The sequence below is a fragment of the Lupinus angustifolius genome, unplaced genomic scaffold, assembly GCF_001865875.1.
Source record: "Lupinus angustifolius cultivar Tanjil unplaced genomic scaffold, LupAngTanjil_v1.0 Scaffold_69_6, whole genome shotgun sequence".
Classification (NCBI taxonomy): domain Eukaryota; kingdom Viridiplantae; phylum Streptophyta; class Magnoliopsida; order Fabales; family Fabaceae; genus Lupinus; species Lupinus angustifolius.
The window spans coordinates 1-21,311 of NW_017723405.1; the positions used below are offsets into that span (position 1 = coordinate 1).

General features: G+C 31.6%; 2 protein-coding genes across 2 annotated transcripts; both read left to right on the top strand.

Moving 5' to 3' along the window:
- Positions 1-56: 56 nt before the first annotated feature.
- LOC109339325 (sodium/hydrogen exchanger 3-like) lies at positions 57-1,164 on the top strand (the record flags this gene model as incomplete). The annotated part of the gene is made up of 3 exons (XM_019576739.1): positions 57-239; positions 339-385; positions 937-1,164. Coding segments are annotated over 3 exons (267 nt in total), but the record flags the coding sequence as incomplete, so codon positions are not given.
- A 7,342-nt stretch (positions 1,165-8,506) lies between these two features.
- Positions 8,507-14,516, top strand: LOC109339326. Its single transcript, XM_019576740.1, has 5 exons — positions 8,507-8,822; positions 11,418-11,484; positions 12,089-12,493; positions 13,202-13,545; positions 14,040-14,516. Exons 1-5 carry the CDS (start codon positions 8,739-8,741, stop codon positions 14,253-14,255), a joined length of 1,116 nt encoding a protein of 371 aa, XP_019432285.1. The 5' UTR covers positions 8,507-8,738; the 3' UTR covers positions 14,256-14,516.
- Positions 14,517-21,311: the final 6,795 nt, after the last annotated feature.

Genomic DNA, 21,311 nt, shown 5'->3' on the forward strand with positions numbered 1-21,311 from the left:
CTTATCCTCATCCTCATCCTCTTGCTCATGTTCAACCTCATCCTCATCAAAATCAGGATGAAACACCTTTATTGTACAGTCTTGTATTTGGGGAAGGTGTGGTGAATGATGCTACGTCAGTGGTGCTTTTCAATGCAATCCAAAGCTTTGACCTTGAGCAAATTGACCTGTCAATTGCCTTGCAATTTCTTGGCAACTTCTTGTATCTGTTCATGACAAGCACATTGCTTGGGGTTTTGGTAACTGTTTCTCTTTCTAATCTATATCACTAGTGAGCATACACATTAATATTGATGTTTCATGCTGCTCTGGTCTAATGTATCTCCACCGTCTTGCAGTCAGGTCTGCTCAGTGCTTACATCATTAAAAAATTGTATATCGGAAGGTATCATCTTGACAGAGTTGTTATCATTTTCATTGTCAGCATTTACTGCGATGGTATTCCGTTGCGTTAATATATGTAGTTTATTTATAGCAAAAGTTGTAGATAATTCTTTGATGCCAAAAAATATATTTCATGTTTTCGCCAATCTATGTTAATCTGATATTCTGATGGGAAGTCTGACTGTTTAAGGATATTGTACGGAACTTACTCTGATTGTTTGAATCTACGTGACTGCTTCATTCCTGCTTGAAGCCTGAATAATACGATTCATTATCTTATTATTTTAAATGAGGGTTTGTAATCCAGCTGGTTCTATGTTTTGTTATTGAGACTCTTCCAGTCACTCTCTATTTGTTATTGAGACTTCTGATATTAATAATAAATATTATTGATTTTGAATCTCAAGAATTCTGTATTTTGAAATTCCAATAGTTCTTGATTGTTGGAACTGATATTAATAATAAATATTATTGATTTTGAATCTCAAGAATTCTGTATTTTGAAATTCCAATAGTTCTTGATTGTTGGAACTGATATAGGTTGTCCTGCAGATTGGTATACTTAAAAATTCATGTGAAGTCATGTTGAAGGAATTGAAGAAATGGATGAAGCCCGAAAAGGTGATGCTGAAGTGATCAAGTGGGCAAGACTAGAAGTTCCATGTGATTATGCGTGAAATTTTTACTATAGAAATATTAATGCATTTTTTAACCAAATTTGGAATGTTTCAACAATTGGTTTGAATGATACATATTATGTGAACTTATTCATGCTTATGTATTTGGAATTATTTTAAGATGAAGGTGATGATAATTTGAGATATTGGGTCCAATTTCATAGTATTAATGCTTATATAATATAATGATTGTTAGAGAGGATTAGGAGAGGAATATATGTGAAAATAACTTAATAAATAATTAGCCACGGTTAAACTGTGGTTAAAGTAATGGTATAAACTAGCCATGGGTGTGGTTCACATTAGCCACGGTTGAACCGTGGTTAAGGAAATGTTACCACACTTCTCATAGATGTAGCTATATCATACATTGACTGTGGCTAAATTTTTGCAACGCCACTTATTGCTAGGGTCGAGGAAACCGTAGTTGGTGTATTTTGCCACGGTTTTTTGGTAAAATAGCCACGGTTATAACTGTGGCTAACAAGATATTTTTTTGTAGTGATGGTTCGAGTCGTTTCTAACTTCTTTGAAAATGGGAAGAAGGTCAACGACCAATACCGTCTCTAAGCTATTAGTTCCATTTGATTAACACAATCAGATATTTTAAATATTTCAAAATCCATAAAATCAACTCTGCCAAATCTATCAATACTAAATCGACATTTTCAAATCAATGACAATCAACCAAACTAATCAAACAACTTTCGTACCAGAACTACATAGTCTTGATTTTCCTATTTCACCTAGGGATACGTAGGAGCAAGATAACCTCTTGTCAGACACAAAAATAAAAAATAAAAGTATTTTGTTTTAGCAATTAAATTTTATTAAATAATTTTTACGGTATAAAAGTCCATGTGATTAGCGAGGGTACCGTTTTAATACGAGCGGACAGAGTGCTAATACCTTCCCCGATCCGTAATCGACTCCCAAGCTCAGAATTTCTGTTTAAAGACCATTCTTATCCAATCGGGCATACTAGAGAGTTTTCTACGTTTTAACCGCAAAAAACGTAGTGGCGACTCCAAATAAATTAGGAGAGGTAGAAATCGAGTTCGCCTCTTCCTAAGTCGCAGAGCCGGTCTTCCAACCAAAATTCGGGTCGCGACAGTGGATTCATATGATAAACCTATCATGGGCTTCACTTATGAAACAATGGACCAAGCTATAAAGAAGATACAAATTACTTTCAATGATGTTAAAAAGAGGTAAGTTTTGCCACTTTATACCATTTTATGATATCCTTCAATTTATAAGTTTTTATTTAGCTATTTTCCAATATGGTAAATCATTGATAAAAATGAGATAACTAATTACATAGGAATCTACATGCTTCAAGCTAGTATCTTAACCCAAAGTTGCATTGTGGTCCTATTTTGACGTTAATGTTTAAGTTGATAATGAGTGGTATGATTATCATATAAGGATGGTGGAAATATTGAAGACATGAGCATTATTGATTATCAACCGGAGGATTTAAAAAAAAAACAAAATTCTTTGGAAGTCCAATAGTCATGTTTGGAGTTAAAACCAAAATCATGGTTGGAATCCCTTGGGTGTCATAAAATAAATTTTTATCAACTTAAACATAGTTCTGACACCATAAATTGAATTGAACACTTCCCGAGGCACTGACGTGACAAAGGTAAGACAAATTTGAAGCTTAGTGGTTAGTTCATGGTGCTCATTCTTTATTACTTCAAAAGGTTTCCCTTATGATTGACCTGCATAATTTTGATGAAGGCAAGGAGTTAAATGAAAGGTTGAAGATGTGAACACAACAACAAACAACATGCTAAAGACTCAAAGGTCAACGTCGTAGACTTATGATTATTTTATTATTCTAGAAGTCTAAAGATGATTGTCTAGTTTTTGAGTTTAGATTAGGTAAACCTTAGATGAAAGTCTCACAAGAGTTTAAAATGAAATTCATATAGGTTGAGGTATAACATCTGAATATATATGATAAGTAGAATCATACATTTGTATTAGGCCTACATGGTTTTTGTGCATAAAAGAAGCATCGATTTCAAAATCATGTGTTTCATGTTCTTTCATCATATAGAATGTTTACCATGCATCAATGAAAACCATTTTCATATATATTAATCAATTAACATGATTGATAATCGATTATATCTTGTTGAAATCCGTTAATCGATTAAGGATTGGTGTAATCGGTTAAAAGGAGTTACATTGGCTAACTTCATAGGATTTCTGGTTTATTAATCGATTAAAGAGATTGGTAACGATTAAACCTTAATGGAAAAACTATTTTGCATAATCACGTTAATCGATTAACATCAGTTAAAATCAGTTTCATATAAAAGTTATTTTTTCCACTCATGTGCATCATTCATTACATTCAGAATTTTCATTTAGAGAAAGCAAACCGAGATTCTCATAACAGAAATTTCAAAGCATCTGGCTTATCCTTGAGTGAAATATTGCATTGTATTCTATAGAGAAAAGAGAGAGAAACTTTTCCATTGTGCTCTCATTTTCATTATTTGAAAAACCACTACATAACTCCACATTTAGTTTTAGGCTTATTGTGAAAATTCTGTAGATATTTATGGAGCTGAGATCAGAATCTTTATCTGCGTATTAAGTGTGCATCAATAACTCGGTGAATATTTTGAAAACAAGGATTGATTCTCTTGATGTGTCAGTATCATCATAAAAGAGAATTGTATGTCTTCACAGAGCAGGAAGTCTCGGATCGAGTGAAACTTCGGTTGGGGCTAGAATCATTAACAATGTGTTATCCTATTAGGCGAATAGAGATGTCAAACCAAGTGTGTAGGCTCATCGGGTTCAAGAAGGAAGTTCTTGCTAGGTGTATTGGAAGTATGATTGTAATCAAACAATTGGTTTCCAATAGTGAAGAAAAATCTCCCAAGATCAGAAGGGGAGGCCTAGATATAGTTTGCAAGTTGACTCACAAACGAACCAGGATAAAAATCAGTGAGCACTTTCACTTTCCCTATCTGTTTTACATTTCAATCTTTATTGATTTCTAATTTGATTGAATTTTGTGATTTGTGCTAAGTGTTAATAATCAGGGTATAATCAAGAATCAATTTAGGGTAATAAAGATTGTTAATCATCATTGTTTGCACTGCAAGAAATCTTGTTTTCAAAGATACAACATAATCGATTAAATCTGTATATAATCGATTAATGAAACTATGCATAATCAATTAACATTTACCATAACCAATTAACTGCATCAGCTTTCTGTTTTGTGTATTAATCGGAAACGTAGAACTAGTGATCCGCTACACCTATTCATCTCCTCTAGGTGTGATTTACCTTACTAGTACCCAACAAACAATGATTGTGATGGTAGACTTTGTTCAAGATGGAGAAGATGCTAATGTTAGTGATATTGTTGGTGCATCTCTAGAAGATCTTGAGAATCCTAATTTAGATTATTTGGAGATTCCTAACTTTAACAATGATGGTGATGGGGGATTTATATGTCATGGAGGAAGATGATTATTATGATTATGGCTTGAACAATTTGCTTGATTGGATGTCTAGAATATAGACTTAGGAGTTAACAATGATGGTGATGGTAGACTTATATGTCATGGAGGAAGATGATTACTATAATTATGGCTAGAACATGTTGTTTGATTGGATGTCTAGTATAGACTTAGGAGTTATGACTTATGAGTCATAGGACTATTTTGCTATAACTTTAGATTTGTCAGTATATATATCAATTTTTTATTACTCATGATTTTCTAAGTTCTTATCTATATTATTTTTCTAAGTATATACATATATAACATGTGTCTTTTTTTAATATAATTTTGTAGTTTAAGTGGAGTTACACACTTCGTGTTACGCTTTAGTGCTTCTACAATCATACCTCTTCCATTCTAAGGTTGACTTTATGCTTTAATAACTTCAAATATAATAATTTTTTATCACTACCTAACACACATTTTAAACACCATCCCTTGGGTGTCATTAAATAATTGTTTATCAACTTAAGCATAGTCCTGACACCCCAAATTGAATTGAACACTTCCCTAGACATTGACATAAGACAAATTTGAAGCTTAGTGGTTAGTTCATGGTGCACATGCTTCATTACTTCAAAAGGTTGCCCTTAAGTTAGCTTGGGAAACAATGTTCGTCTTACATTGTTGTGAAAAGAAGTACAGTAAGGGTGTCAAAATTATCCACAATCCACAATCCATTTAAATTAAATTCATTCGTTAGAGGTAATTGATTTAAATGGATATAATCCAATGGATAATATAAATAATGGATAGATTAAAATCCATCCATTATATTCAATAGATATCCATAAGTATATCCATTTTGATGGATACCCAACCCATCCAAAATAAAATATAAAATAAAAAATTATTTCCCAAAAAGCAACAAATAAACCCAAACCCCTTTATTTTTAACTTTCAACATCATCATTTTGAACAAAAAGTTACTTCAATAAAAACTTTCAATAACATCTTCTTCTATGGAGTCTTCCATGGAGGTTTCTTTTCCTAATATCTTCCTTCCTTCTCATGTTCATTGAAGGTTTCTTTTTTAACTTTTATTATTTCTTCAATGCTTTATTTTAATTTTGATGTTCCTTCAAGATTGATATATTTTTTGATTTCTTTCTCTCAATAAAACCCTAACTTTTGTTTTTGAGATTTAAAAAATAGGTACTGGAATTCATCCATGAAGGACATTTGAAAAAAATCACTTTTGAAGAATGTTTTTTCAAATTGATTTTTAAACATGTTTTAGTTCAAATTAAAAATAAAAAAAACAAATGGATGAATTGGAATCCATTGGATATAAATATATTAGATAGTTTAAAATTTTGATTTAACAAATTTACATGGAGTAATGGCTGGCTTTACATCAATCGATTATAATTCAAATTCAAAGCCATCCCAATTGTCTCCCTTAAATTGAAGTAAATACTTTTTTATCAATTATTTTAGAGACAAGATGACACATAATGAACCGAAGGTTAGAGGCTATATTTGTCAATGATAATGACACATAATGGCTATATCTTTCAATTTTATTGATAAATTTTAATTAATACATTAATATGTAGATTTTTTTGTCACATTTTAGTTGACATTGAGGGTGAGTATTGATGCGTGGTAAAATTCTTTGCCATATAACTTAGAGGTTATGAGTTTAAATTTTGAAACAACATTTTTGCTTATAAGAGTAAGATTGTATTCATTTACTGTCCACGGTCTCCATTTGGTGGGAGCCTCATGCACTATGCTACCATTTTTAATTCACATTGAATTAAACAAAATAAATATGAAAGAGAAGGCACAACAAAAATCCGAAAAGAATAATATGAAAGATGAATTAAAAAGGAGACAGCAAAAGAACGTTATGATGAGGTTGTGTTTTTTTAGGTTTAGGTTAGTGAGACTATTAATAAACTCCTAGAATTAGGTTTAGGGTTACAAGTAATTTCCGAGTCCCGAAATTTTAAGGTTACTATAAAATTTCCACAACCTATTATTTATTTCTCTTAATCATGTTTTATCTTTTTTTATATAAAAACATGCTAAGTGTGTCTCATTTAAAACAAGTTAGGACAAAATTAGGTTTTTTTGCATCCAAAAACTAGTGAAACTAAGTTAGATATGTAAAGTTTGTCTATCTTGTGCCTTTCACCACAATAGCTAAGCACCTTGTGTCATGGCAATGTGTCTCCAACAAGTGAAGAACGATCCTCTGTTCTAAAAGGACTTTATCTTTATGTAGCTATTCTAATAGAATTAAAACAAATCATTTTAATCATCAATTTTATAGAAATTCAATGGTTCAATTACTGAATACATCTAAACTATTAAATGTTCATATAATTGATGGTCAGAATGGGGAATCTTGAAGTAAGTAGATCCCCACTCAATAATATAAAATATTAGTTTATATTTTATAATTTTTTTAATTAAATGAGGTATTTTGATTGATACATCAAAAAAGGATTACAAATCTTCATTCCGTACCTGTAGCCACAACTATTCGAATCGTAACTAAGCCAACAACCATCATTTTGTTAGTGCCACTCGGAGGAGTTTTGCCAAAGATGGGAGTGTCACCAAATTGGGTACAAGTACAAAATTTATGTACATACTATATTATGAAGAGTGTTAAATGATTTTTTCATAATTAATAAAGAAAATATATCTTTTTATCTTTTAAAATATTTTAGATTTAGAGAGTTTTTATTTTTGCATTATATAAAAAAATTAGTTTACCCACTTTCTTTATAACCTCATCAATGTAATTTTATTCATTATCCCTCTAGACAGGTCAAGAGAATGATAACATGGAATGTTTATTTTTTTAAACAAGATAGGTATCAAGTGTTACCTATCAAGTGTTTTTAAGTTAGAGTTAATTACAATGACACCCCTCAGTTTTAGTGAAATTATACAAATCATCCTTCACTTTTCTACACTTACACAAACCTCTCCTAGTTTTTATACTTTCATTATACTGATCACCCCTGCATGAGAAATAAGTATAAACTTTTAAACAAAAATGCGATAAATAGAAATAAGTTAAATAAAACATTGTATATTGTGAAGAAAAATCCAAATAATATACAAATAAATATATCTTTATTATTTTTTGTTACAAAATTCATTAACAATTCTAAAGAGATATTGTTTAAATCGCTTTTATACTATATTGTAACGAACCAAAAAATAATAAAGAGGTATCGACTCATATATTATTTGGACTTGTCTCCACAATATACCATGTTTTGTTTAACTTAATTGCATTTATCACATTTTATGTTTAAAATATTACACTTATTTCTCATGCAGTGATAGTGAGTGTGATGAAAGTATAAAAATTAGAGGTCTGTGTATGCATAGAAAAGTGAAGGGTGATTTGTGTAATTTCACTAAAATTCAGGGTATCAGTTAATTTACTTTTTTAAGTTAAAATGTTATTCCTAATATGTATCCTAAGAAACAAAAAAGAAATGAAATTGTATTAGAAATAGGAGAACACAAAATTTAAGGCAAGAATTTCATAAAAATATCAAATTTCAACACACCTAAAGTTATTGACAGGAATTTAAAATAAAATCCATAAAGTTAGAGATTTATATCTAGGTCAAAAACTTATAAAGCATAAATAAAATAAAAAGAGAAATTCACTTATTCATTCTGGATGTAAGTTAAAAAAATTTATTATACTTTTTATTATTTCTTCTATAAAATCTTAATGATTTAGATTTATTAATTAATTCAATTTATATGGAACATTAAATACTAAGATAAAATATGAAATAGATTTTTTTAATTTATTGCTAAAGTACAAATCTATAAAGTTAAATGTAAAGTCAACTTAATTTTGTCCTATATTAGACTAACAAAAAAACCCGAGCTTCCTCCCACACCCACCTTTTCCCCCAACCCTCCTCTCTAATGTTTTCCAATAAATAAATTAACACAATAAGGGTATAAGCATAACAAGACGAAAGGAGTGTGTTGTGTTCTCCACCTGTTTTATTTTACATTTTTTTGATTGATTCATTTTTTTCTCCAGTTTTTGCCTGAGACATAGAGAAGCTACTACTAGTACAATCCTTTTAAACGCTATTGTTTGTTGCTTCATTCAGATAATAATTAATTTAATTTAAGTTTTTTTATTATGGCTACGAAAATTGGGTCTTCATCATTTTCTTGTTTAGCGGCTTCTCTTTCTTCTCCTTTCCAACACACAAGAGTTCCTCAGGTACGTTTACTTTGTTCTCGTTTATTCATTTTTTTGTAAAAATAAAAAAATTATTTATTTTGCTCAAATTTCCAAATGAAATATGTTATTGTTTGTTAATTTTAATGGGCAATATATGTATATTGTTCATGAATTGTATGAAAATTATGTCACTAGATTCTGATTTGAAAAACACTTAGCTAATAGAATAGAAAGAAATATGCAATTTGCATTTATTTATAATATAGTCCTCTCAAGCTTTATGGTTTTTACATATATAGGGTCTCAACCTTTCATTACCAAATCCATCGTATGAATGCAGATACATGTGAGTATGTAACCACTGTCACATCATTACTAGTCTTCGGGTGCTTTATGAATATTGATAGATGAGTGAAGTTGTCAAAGGGAAAAGAGCTACCACTAGGTCAGTATGGATATAGCAAAGTTGTCGCGGACTCATTGCTCTTTTTTCTCGGTTATGTATTTAGTTAATGAGGAAAACTCGACGCGATATTTAAGTTTTTGAGACTTTCCAACCTAGTGGACCAGTCTTTTAGGTCGGGATAACTTCACAGACTTAAGATAGAACAGATTCTCATTGCATTTGTTAATTGATGTTGAGTTTCTCATTGGTAGTGTTAGGCTTAGTGTTTTCATATAAGGGATCTACTTTGGCCTTCACTTGGTGGAAGTAGAACCTCTTTTATGCCTACGACTAATTTTGACTTTACACAATGGGGGAGCTTGGGCATTGCCCTGATCGGGTGTACTGTTGGTAATGATAAGTAAGCACACGCCACCGCCTCAAACAAAATGTCAAGGAATCACTACCTGACTCCCTTGACTTTTTCTGGTCAGCAACTCCCTTGACATGGGGGGGCAGTGTTGGGACCAAGTCTCACATTGATCGATGTAGTCTTCAGGATTACATGAGGAGATGTTCTGCTGCCATCACATAAGGCGTCTTTTAAGCATGGCCCAACTTGTTGGGTTAAAGTGGAGTGCTGTACACTAGCTGGATCATCAACCGAAGGCTATTTGTGAAAAAACTCTGCATCAATATCATCATTAGAGATTAAGCATGATTCCTGATATGTGCTAAGTTTTGTACACTGGGAGTGGTTTTATTGATATTATATATTTTCATAACTTCATATGGACTTTCTTGCTATGGCTTTATTGGACACTTCTAATATGTCAAGTTTTGATGCATAGTTTTAAGTTGCAGGAGAGCCTCCCTGCTAGTATTGGAGTTAGATAGGATAGGATTGATGCCGAGTTTTGCTACATCAGTAGCGCTTGGAGAAAAAATGGAGTTCAGAAATAAGCATTCCTGATAACATAGAAGTATGTGCTATGCATTGTTTATAAAAAAACAATTTGGTGATTTCAGTCAGAATACAGATTCAAAGAAAATTTTCATTTTATACTCACCTCTTGGCGTTTTGAAGATTGGTGCTAAAATGTTCATTCTTTAATGTCCATAACCTTACAACAACAACCAAGCCTTAATCCCACTAGGTGGGGTCAGCTACATGGATCGAATGACACCATAATGGTCTTGTAACCCTAATCAATCATGTTCAAACAATTACACCAACTGTATACTTCAATGGCATTGGGAAAAAGAATAATAAAAAATTTAGGAGAAACTGTTGAACATAAATTTGATAATTGCATCTTTCCTCAACTAATCTTTTAAGAAGATAAATTCAAATCATGATCTTCATATAATATACAAAGGGTATATGAAATAAGGACATGGTTTTTTGTTATTTATTCCACCCATAGTACTATAGTTAGCAATTATAAACCAGTGGTACAGTAAAAACGGATTGAATTGAATTTGTGTGACATTCGCTGCTGGAAAAAGATGTGTGATTTATTAGTTATAAGGTCGTAATGGAGGTGGAACAAGGTGTTATCTATTTGGTTCGGGCTGCAAGCTCAGTAGTTATTTAATTCTTAGCTAACTTGGTCATTGGTTTGATGAGTTTTCTAACCTTGATTGTTTTGGTGAATACTGAATTTCAGTGTGCTCTGTTTCCGTGTCTCCCATTCTCCCTCGCTTTTCATTTCAAGTTTTGTAAGCCTGTTTTTGGTTTGGTCGAATAGATGTAAGCATTCCAATAGTTAATCTTTCTTTAACTTGGTCAATGAGTTATATTTATTAAAAATGTCAAGTTAAAATATTTAGGAATTCATTTTATGAATTATGATACTTGCTCAAAGAATTTAACCTCATTGGTGCTAGAATTTATAGCAACTGTATTCTTTTTGTTATTCACAATTTTTATGAAAATATACTCTATGGTTCATACTATTGAAAGTTTATCAATCAATTAATTTTCATATATACATATATAAATGGTACATGCTACAGGTTAACGAATGCATATATAATTCCCCCCACTACACATTGGTGTTGATAGGCAAGACATGCCTAAATCTTTCCATTCTCTAGTTGTAGCTATTCTGCTTCTCCTAGATATTTAAAGTACACTTCAAGCATGTGTCTTGCTATTTAAAATTGTTAAATGTTAACTACTGTATCTCTTAGCAATGCATTATTTACTCTCCTGCTTCAACAATTTCTTTTCATTTAATATTCAGTTGAGCTTATCACAAGGGTTGTTTGTCAACCAGCGAACTGGTGCTCAGCTGAAAATATACAGTAAAGGTAGATTGCTCATTTATTGGGTAATTCATGAAATTCTACATTGTTATTCTTCATTAAATTCCGATTCACCTGCCTATTTTTCATTCTTCAATGAATCTGTTTACTGTAGAAATTTGGAAATATTTTAGGGTAAAGTGCACAGCCTACATCTTCGAACTTTGGTTTATATGCAGATTAGACCTTTAGTATTTGAAAAGTTGCAAATGACCCCTGAACTTCACACATCATATGAAAGCCCCCCCCCCCATTAAGAAAACCATTAATCATGGCATAATTAGAAATTGGAAAACTGAAATGATACTACATCTTAGATCATATTCACATTTCCAATTTCCCCACTTTTTTATTTTTTTTGTGATATGCAAATTACATGACTTTTCAATCAGATATTGAACAAGTTACTTAATGGAGGGTGTTTTTTGTACTGGGTTTGAAGCTCACTAGGGGCAGGATCATTTGCACCCTTCAAACTTTAAGGTCTAATCTACATATGGACCAAAGTTGAAGAGTGTAAGCTGCAATTTCCCAACATTTTATATACACTCCTTTGGATATGTCCTCTATTAACATTTTATTTTTGTTTATGCATTTGTACCACTGTTAGACAAATCATGCCAGTTTAAGTTTATACGTGGAATCCCGAAGTTAGCAGGAAGGTTCCAAAAACGGCATGATGTTCTTTTTGTTGTCTCTGAGGATCAATCGCAATTCAGTGAGGTTCAAGTAGCTGCTTCTGTGCCTGAAAATGACAATGCTAGTGCTGAAGTCATCTCTCCTGCTAGCAACTCATCTTTTCATTTATCAGGGAGTGATGGAAAACCAGGTTTAATATCATTTTATAACCATCCATATGGAAGAGATAGGGAGATTCTGGTATCTAATTCGAAGAGGAATCAAAACAGCATATTGTGGTTTGTGGGCCCTACAGTCCTCGTTGCTTCATTCATTTTCCCTTCACTCTATTTGCGTAAAGTACTTTCTATCATTTTTGAGGACTCCTTGTTAGCAGGTAACTTTTCTTAAGAAAGACTCTCTGTTGCATTTGTTCATTGTATGTATTTGGTGCTATAATGCTTTATCTGTGCTCTACGAACTGCATAGTTTACTAATTTTGTGAGTCTTTTCTTGCACTTGGATGAGTCTGCACTCCGGAGTAAGTTAGAACATCTTGAATCAATGTGGGTAAGATCAGCCATTCAATGATTAAAAAAACTGGGTATAAAAGCGGGAACTGATTGTATTTGGGGCTTTTCATAAGGGATCATGCAAGGGAAACTTTTGGATATCCGGATCATATCCATTGTTTGACATGGAATCTTGCATCTTGACAATACGGTTGGCAACAATCATTGGATATTTGGACAAAATGGAGACTGAACTGTACTTGTAAGGGTTGGGTCATAAGTTTTGCAATTTCAGTATCAATAACTAACAATACATTTACAAATATCAAAATATATTTAGAAATTTAAAATGTTTGTGGAGTATTGGGGAAAAGAGAGTTTGTAGTTAGTGTAATTCTTGTGAATTATGTGCTACAACATTGATAGTTATGAGGTGACCTATCCTCAAACACAAGAATATTCAATTTTGCTTGCTTTAAATCTTCTTTTTTTTCATTCTTTACTGAAAACATTTTTTTTCATTTCTTTCTTTCTTAGTTCTGAACTGTGCTTACTTCTCCGAACTCTGAACTGTCTTCTTTCTTCATCTCCAGATTTCCTCATATTATTCTTCACAGAAGCAATTTTCTACGGTGGTGTGGCAGTATTTCTGTTTCAACTCGACCATTTAAGTAGGCCCACACAACAGGGTACTAACGCCAGCAATAATGATACTCTGCCCCCTCAATTGATACAGAGAGTCTCTTCTGTTTCTACGATGGTGCTTAGTCTTATAATTCCTATGGTAACAATGGGTTTGGTCTGGCCATGGACTGGCCCTGCAGCTTCTGCAACTCTCGCTCCATACCTGGTTGGTATACTTGTCCAATTTGCATTTGAGCAGTATGCAAGACATCGGAAATCACCTTCATGGTCTGCTATTCCATTAATCTTTCAAGTAAGGACAATCCAATCCCCTGTTGATTAACTTCATGTATTTTGTCTTCCTCGTAAAAATAGTGAGGTAGCATTTGGCAAATAAATAGAATAGGAAAAGAAAATAGCACTGATAGAGTAGTTATGTGTTGTTCTGTGTGGTTCCATCCCTTTTAGTGGAACAAAAAATGCCTCACTTTTTAATCTCTTGTTTCTTTATTGAATCTTATATCTCACTTTTTAGTCGAACAGATGTAGAATATACCTCGTGTTATGTTCTGTCTCGTTCTAACTTCTAACACGAATGTCAAATGCTACCGAACAAATTTATTTGTCCACCCTTCTCTTTATTTGGTTTTACCTAATTGATGGTCTATTATTAACATTTTGATGATCTGGGTCGAATAATTGTCAAATTTAAATTTTAAATAAACCAACTAAAGAATTGCATATATTCTTAATGACAACTTTCTAAATCGATGATTCATTTAAAAACTAATAAATTGTTATTAACAGGTTTATAGACTGCACCAACTAAATAGAGCAGCACAACTGGTAACAGCTTTATCATTTACAGTTAGAGGAGCTGAGATGACTCAACACAACATGGCTATAAATAGCTCCTTGGGTACCCTTTTAAATGTCTTACAATTCCTTGGCGTGATTTGCATTTGGTCCCTGTCAAGCTTCCTCATGAGATTTATACCTTCTGCTTCCACAACAATGCCCTGAAAGTGAAGAATTTGTTGTAAGTTTTGTTCGCAATTTTATCGCAGAATATCCGTAGATGTACTTTTTAAAAAAAAACTGTTATAAACTGTTGAATCTAATTGAAGATTTGGACACACACTAATTCTCTGACTTGTTTAGGGTAGAAATGGTGGTTTCAAGAATTTGTAGCCGATGATCACCCTTAAAATGCTCATAATGTCTTGAAGGAATAAGACTATCGTTCTATTAAGTAGTAAAATTGTTGGATTCAAAATTTGTATACAATTTTCAAAGGTCAAGTGTCAATGAAGCAAACTGTTTTTCACAAGAGTCATTTTCCTCCTTGGTTTCAATTCTTTAACCCTCTTAGGATTTGATTTTTGGATGAGAAGGTTTTAAAGTAATCTCATGAAAAGGTTTCCCCTTCTCTCCATTAGCCCCACCTAGGGATGCAAAGGGTAGTGCACTTCATTTTTGGACCTTGACCTACCCTGGAACGGGCGGAAATCTACTGGGTCTACTATCTGTAGGTCCTTGGATACCTATGAGTATCCATAAATTTAGAAAATATTAAATATAATTTCAAGCAACTTATACAATTGTATATCTTTCTCATAATCTTATATGTTATTTAAGCAATAAAAAGGAGACATAATAACAAATTATAAAACAATTTAAATTGTCTTCTAAACACAACTCTGAAAAAGATAAAAAAATAAAGTTAGGACTTCTACATTATGATAAAAAATATTCAGTAAAAATTATTTATCAATATAGAAATATTACAATTATATATTAACGATATAACATCATTGTTTAATAATATGTATAATATCACATTTATATTTATGAATGAAGATGATATTATAGTTATGAATTAATAATATAACATCACAATTATGATAACTATATATATATACACATATATATATATATACATATATATATACATATATATATATATACATATATACATATATATACATATACATATATACATATATATACATATACATATATATAGATATATACATATATATACATATATATATGTGTGAATTTAGGAAGGAATTGTGGATCTGAATACCAAAATATAAAGAATAGGAAAAAAGAAATTTAATAAGAAAATTCATATATATATATATATATATATATATATTTGTGTGTGTGGTCAGTGTGAATTTAGGAAGGAATTGTGGATCTGAATACCAAAGTTTGGGTACTCCATTACTTGAACTCAATCAACAACGAGTTTAAAAATCTTGAGTCCTAATTACTTGTGGGTCCAAAAATACATACTCACACCAAACTCATTACAGGTATTATTTGGATCCAAGTACTTATTGACATCCCTATCCTAATCTCGACCTCTACCTCTATATCACCTAACAGTTTGCACCATTGCCAGTGCTACATGCACTTCAAGGTGTGCAAATGCACACCTTGAATTTTTTGTAAAACATATTTATACTACCTACAACTCTATGAGTTGAAAATTTATTTTTTACAAACGACATGACATGTTTCGTGAAAATAGTTATTATAGTGTTGAATAATTTTATATTATTGTGGATATGTAACTTAAGAAATTTTATGATCGTTTCTCTAAAACAAATATTCAGCTGCTTATTCGTGAAAATTTATTTAATCGTTTCTCTAGTTTTGACATGACAAAACTGATTTATTTAATCCATATGATTTTTGTTCAATTAATTTAGTGATGCTTGATAATCAACTTGGGATTTACACCATTGAAATTGTACTAGTGTTGAATTTGTTTCTTTAAAATGAATCATTAATCTTTTAGATAACTTGTTTGAAAGTGAAAGACACATTGTTTACTTATTACTTTATCTTCTTTTGAAGTGACATGTTGCCACAATAATTATAGAAAAATCTTTTCAACTATAAAAGTTGTGAAGAAAAATAGGTTGTGTAATCAAATGTCAAATGCATGAATGAAAGATTGTCTAGTCACTTATATTGAGTGAGAAGTGTTTAATAATATTGATAATGAGTTGATAATTCAACGGTTTCAAAATATGAAGTTACGCAAAACTCAATTATGAAATATATATAACTTATTTGATTAGAAATATTTAAATTTTGTTAGATTAATATTAATGTTTTCATCATTATATATATATAGTAATATTTATTATTTTTATTTTTAATATATGCTACACATCTTGCTTTCGGGTCAATAACGCCCCACCCACTACTACTCACACCCAATGGCCAAGATCCCATTTTCATATTTGTAGAGGCATCTCAACAACCATTGCCATAAATTTTGTTTGGGTGTGTTGTTGTTGTGGCCAATGGGTTAAGGTGGAATAAATGGGGAGATGGTGGGGAAGAATGGATACAAGGGCAAAGCTACCATTATCTTTTGACACCATTCTAATCTGAAGTGTTTATTTACTTTTTATTATATTTATAAATGAACGGTTATGATTATCTGCTGCATTTATTTTTTATTATATGCTTGATTGATTTTAATTTGGTGACTTGGTTTTTAACAAACAAAATAAAAATTTACCTATAAATTGCATAAATAAAATTAGCATGTTCTATAGACCATTTACAAGGCCATATAAACTATTTTTATTTTTCATTTTCAAATCATTCAACTTTATTAATATTTTATTTCCACAAAATATTTTATGCATATTATTTTGTATATATATATTTTTTGTGAAGAAGAATTTTCTTGACTTGGTTCCGACTATTATTTCTTTCTAAATGACATTATTTTATTTCCACAAAAAAGAAAAATGTTGAAGATTGTGAAGATTAGGATGTAAGTTTTATCATGGAAACCATGTGTATATGAATCTTAAGAAATCATAGTTTTCACTTCATAAGAATAGTTATAGATTACCTCTATCCATGACGACACGATCCTCCTTTCTGATGTTGTATGTTGTTCCTTGTCAATAGAGAAACTCTTCTACCTCTTTCCCTTTCTTTATACACTATTCCTTATTGATGGTCAATAGAGCAACGTTTTTGGGCAGAGATGGAGACAATGTTTAAAGTCTTTTTCTAATGAGTATAGTGCTTTCATCAAGCACTATATATAGACTCTCTTCCAAGAGTCTTACTATTTCATTCACAACTCTCCAATTCAAGAGTTATACTATTCAAAAAAAAAAAATAGTATATCCCTTCATGTCACAAGAGGAATTTTTACATTTTCTCACTTCTCTCATGTGACAATATAATTCATGATATGATATATATCTAATCATAATGCGCATAATCAGAATATGTTTTCCATCTTCATTATATTACAAGTCATGATTAAGAACAATAACTAATAAAGTCATGGCGGTTGTACATCATTTATTTGATAAAGTCCCTGCCATGTACTACTATATTAGCCTTAATCCTTACATGACACATTAAAGGGAATCATATAAAAATGTCTTTTATTTTCAACATTACCATTCTCACATGTGTACATAAGTGTGAAAATAAAATACTAATCAGAAACTTAAATATTGACGAACTCAGATTATCAAAATATTCAGACTTTATTAATAACATAAGGTTCAACATTCATTCGCAGACATAATACCCGTATTTCTTACATGACCAATAAATATTTTGGGCGGTAACCCTTTCGTCAAATGGTTTGCAATCATAAGGTTAGTGCTAATATGCTCAATTGAGACTCTAAATTTCTGAACTTCTTCTTTAACGGCAAAGTATTTCACATCCATATGTTTAGCACATTTGGAATACTTGTCATTTTTAGAAAAGAAGACTATTACAGAATTATCACAATAAATTTTCAGCGGCTTGACAATACTGTCGACAACTCCAAGTCCTGAAATAAAGTTTCGTATCCATTTAGCATGAACTGTGGTCTCAAAGCATGCCATAAATTCAACTTCCACAGTGGATGCAGCAATCACACTCTTCCATGAGATAGCTCCTCAAACTAATAAATATACATAACTGGAAGTAGACTTTCTTGTGTCTATGTATCCAGCAAAGTCTGAATCTGAATATCCAGCCACCTCAAGATGATTTGATCTCCTATAAGTAAGCATGTGATCCTTTGTACCTTGTAAGTATCTCAAAACTTTCTTTGCAGCTTTCCAATGTTCTATACCAGGATTACTCTGATATCTTCCTAACATTCCAACCGCAAAACTAATATCTGTTCGCGTACAAGTCTAAGCATACACTAAACTCCCAACTATAGATGCATAACGAATTTCTTCCATTTGCTTTCGTTCCAAATCATTCATAGGACATTGCATCATACTAAACTTGTCTCCTTTCTAAATTGGAATAGGAGATGTTGAACATTTATCCATTCTGAATCTCTCTAAAATTTTGTTAATATATGCTTTATGAGACAAGCCTAAAAGTCCTTGTGATCTATTAGGAAATATTTCTTTTCCAATGACATAGCTTGCCTCACCCATATCTTTCATTTCAATTTTTTTAAAGAGAAACATTTTAGTCTGATTTAAAAGACCAAGATTAGTAGTTGCAAGCAAGATGTCATCAATATATAGAACCAAAAAGATAAACTTACCCTCACTGGCCTTTCAATTTATACACCAATCAACAATATTTTCCTTAAACCCAAAGGATACAATAGTATCGTTAAACTTAAGATACTACTATCGCGAAGCTTGTTTAAGTCCATATATTGATTTCTTAAGTTTACACATCATGTGTTCTTTTCCTTTCTCTATGAATCCCATTGGTTGATCCATATAGATCTTTTCTATTAAATCCCCATTTAGAAAGGCGGTTTTCACATCCATTTGGTGTAACTCCAAATCATAATGAGCCACCAATGTCATGATAATCCTAAGTGAGTCTTTCTTAGAGACTGGTGAAAATGTCTCTTTATAGTCAATGTCATCTTTCTGAGTATAGCCTTTTGCTACAAGTCTGGCCTTATAATGTTCTAAGTTACCATAAGAATCACGTTTGGTTTTGAAAACTCACTTAAAACCAACTATTTTGGAATCTTCTCGTAACTCAACAAGGTCCCAAACCTCATTTTGTTTCATAGATTTTAACTCATCTTTAATGGCACTTAACCATTTATCGGCATTATCACTATTCATGGCTTGTGAAAATGTAATTGGGTCATTCTCAATTCATTTGTCACATTCTGACTCATGTAGGTAAACCACATTATCATCAGAAATAGCAGATCATCTTTCTTTTCAGATCTTCGTAATGCTATCTCTTGTGATTCTTCTACTATAGGTTCATCAACTTCATTTTCAGCAATGGGATTATTTTTGTTGTTATCCATCATTACTAATCGGTTCAATAACTTGAGGAACAATATTATTAGGGACACAAGTAAATGGAACTTGTACCCTCACTTCTTGAATTTCCACTTTACGTGGTGTTTCAATCCCAGTAATATCATCATTCTCAATGAACCTAGCATTCCCAGTCTCAATAATTCTTGTAGTATGGTTTGGACAATAAAATCTATACCCTTTTGATATTTTTGGATAACCAATGAAAAACCAATGATTGTTCTTGCTTCCATTTTCTTTTTTTGTGGATTATAAATTCTAATTTAGGTCGGGCATCCCCAAACATGAAGGCGCCTTAAATTAAGGTTCCTTCATGTCCACGGTTCAAAAGGAGTCTTTGGAACTGCCTTAATAGGAATCTTTTTTAATAAATACATGGCGGTCTTTAAAGCATAAGTCCACATTGAAATAGGTAAAGATGAATTACTCAACACACTCCTAACCATATTCAACAATGTTCTATTACGCCTTTCTGATACACCATTTTGTTGCGGTATACCTGCCATTGTGTATTATGCACGTATGCCACAACTTTCAAGGAATTTAGCAAATGGTCCTCAATGTTGTCCATTTTCATCATATTTTCCATAATACTCACCACCTCGATCATCCTTGATAATTTTCACTTTTTTTTATCTAATTATCTTTCAACTCCAGTAATGTAAATCTCTAAGGCTTTTAACGCTTGAGATTTATCATACAATAAATAGATATGTCCATAACGTGAATAATAATCAATGAAGGTAATGAAATATTTTTTCTTATTGAAAGAATTAATATCAAAAGGTCCACAAATATCCGTGTGTATAGTTTCAAGAAACTTAGTACTTCTTGTGGCTCCTTTCTTTGTATGTTTTGTTTGTTTACCTTTAATACAATCCACACAAATATTCAGATCAGTAAAATCTAAATCCAGAAGAATTTCATTCTTTACTAATACTTTTGTTCTTTCTTTTGAAATATGTCCCAAACGTTTATGCCACAAGTAAGCATAATGTTCATTAATTAAGCCAGACTTAATTCCAACGTTATAATGCAAGGTTAAAAGTGTTTCAAAGAAAAGATTATCAAAATTTAACTTGTACAATCCATCACATAATATACCATTACTAATTAGATGAGTATATTTATACAAACTGAAACATTCATTACCAAATTTAAAAGAGTATCCAGCAACATCAAGTTTAGATAAAGAAACCAAATTTTTAGATATATTAGGTACATGAAGGGTTTCAAATAAACCTAAATGATGTCCGGTGTCAAGGATTAAACGATGAGTCCCGATGGCTTCCACTTGAACATTCACTCTATTTCCCATAAAGACAAATTTTTCATTTGGTCTTATAGTTCAGATTGTAATGAATCCCTGCATAGTATTAGAAAAATGAGCAGTACATCCAGAGTCAATCCACCAAGTATTATAAGGAACTTCTACTAAGTTTGATTCAAAACATACATAAGCACAAGACTTACCTTCCTTTTCAAACCAACCTTTGCATTTTGGACAATCCTTTGGAAATGTCCAATATCTCTACAGAAACGACATATGTTATCACGATGTTCCTTCTTGTGGATTTGAGAAGAGGATTTATTAATCTTTAATAGTCCCTTCCCTTTCTTGTCATGTTTCTTAGTGACTTTTTTCTAGCAAAGCTTCAAACACCTTATACTCACACACACAAGGGGGTTTTTGTTGTTGGATAGTATGAACATAAATGAAATTCAGAAATAGTAGTTAAGCAATGTAATAAAACGACTAAATCCCTTTGGT

What these genes read in the sequence shown, in the direction of transcription:
- LOC109339326 (XM_019576740.1), top strand. Translation starts at nt 8,739, where the DNA reads ATGGCTACGAAAATTGGGTCTTCATCATTTTCTTGTTTAGCGGCTTCT. An exon ending in AACACACAAGAGTTCCTCAG is followed by an intron (nt 8,823 to 11,417) that starts GTACGTTTACTT and finishes TTTAATATTCAG; the next exon opens with TTGAGCTTATCACAAGGGTT. An exon ending in TGAGGACTCCTTGTTAGCAG is followed by an intron (nt 12,494 to 13,201) that starts GTAACTTTTCTT and finishes CTTCATCTCCAG; the next exon opens with ATTTCCTCATATTATTCTTC.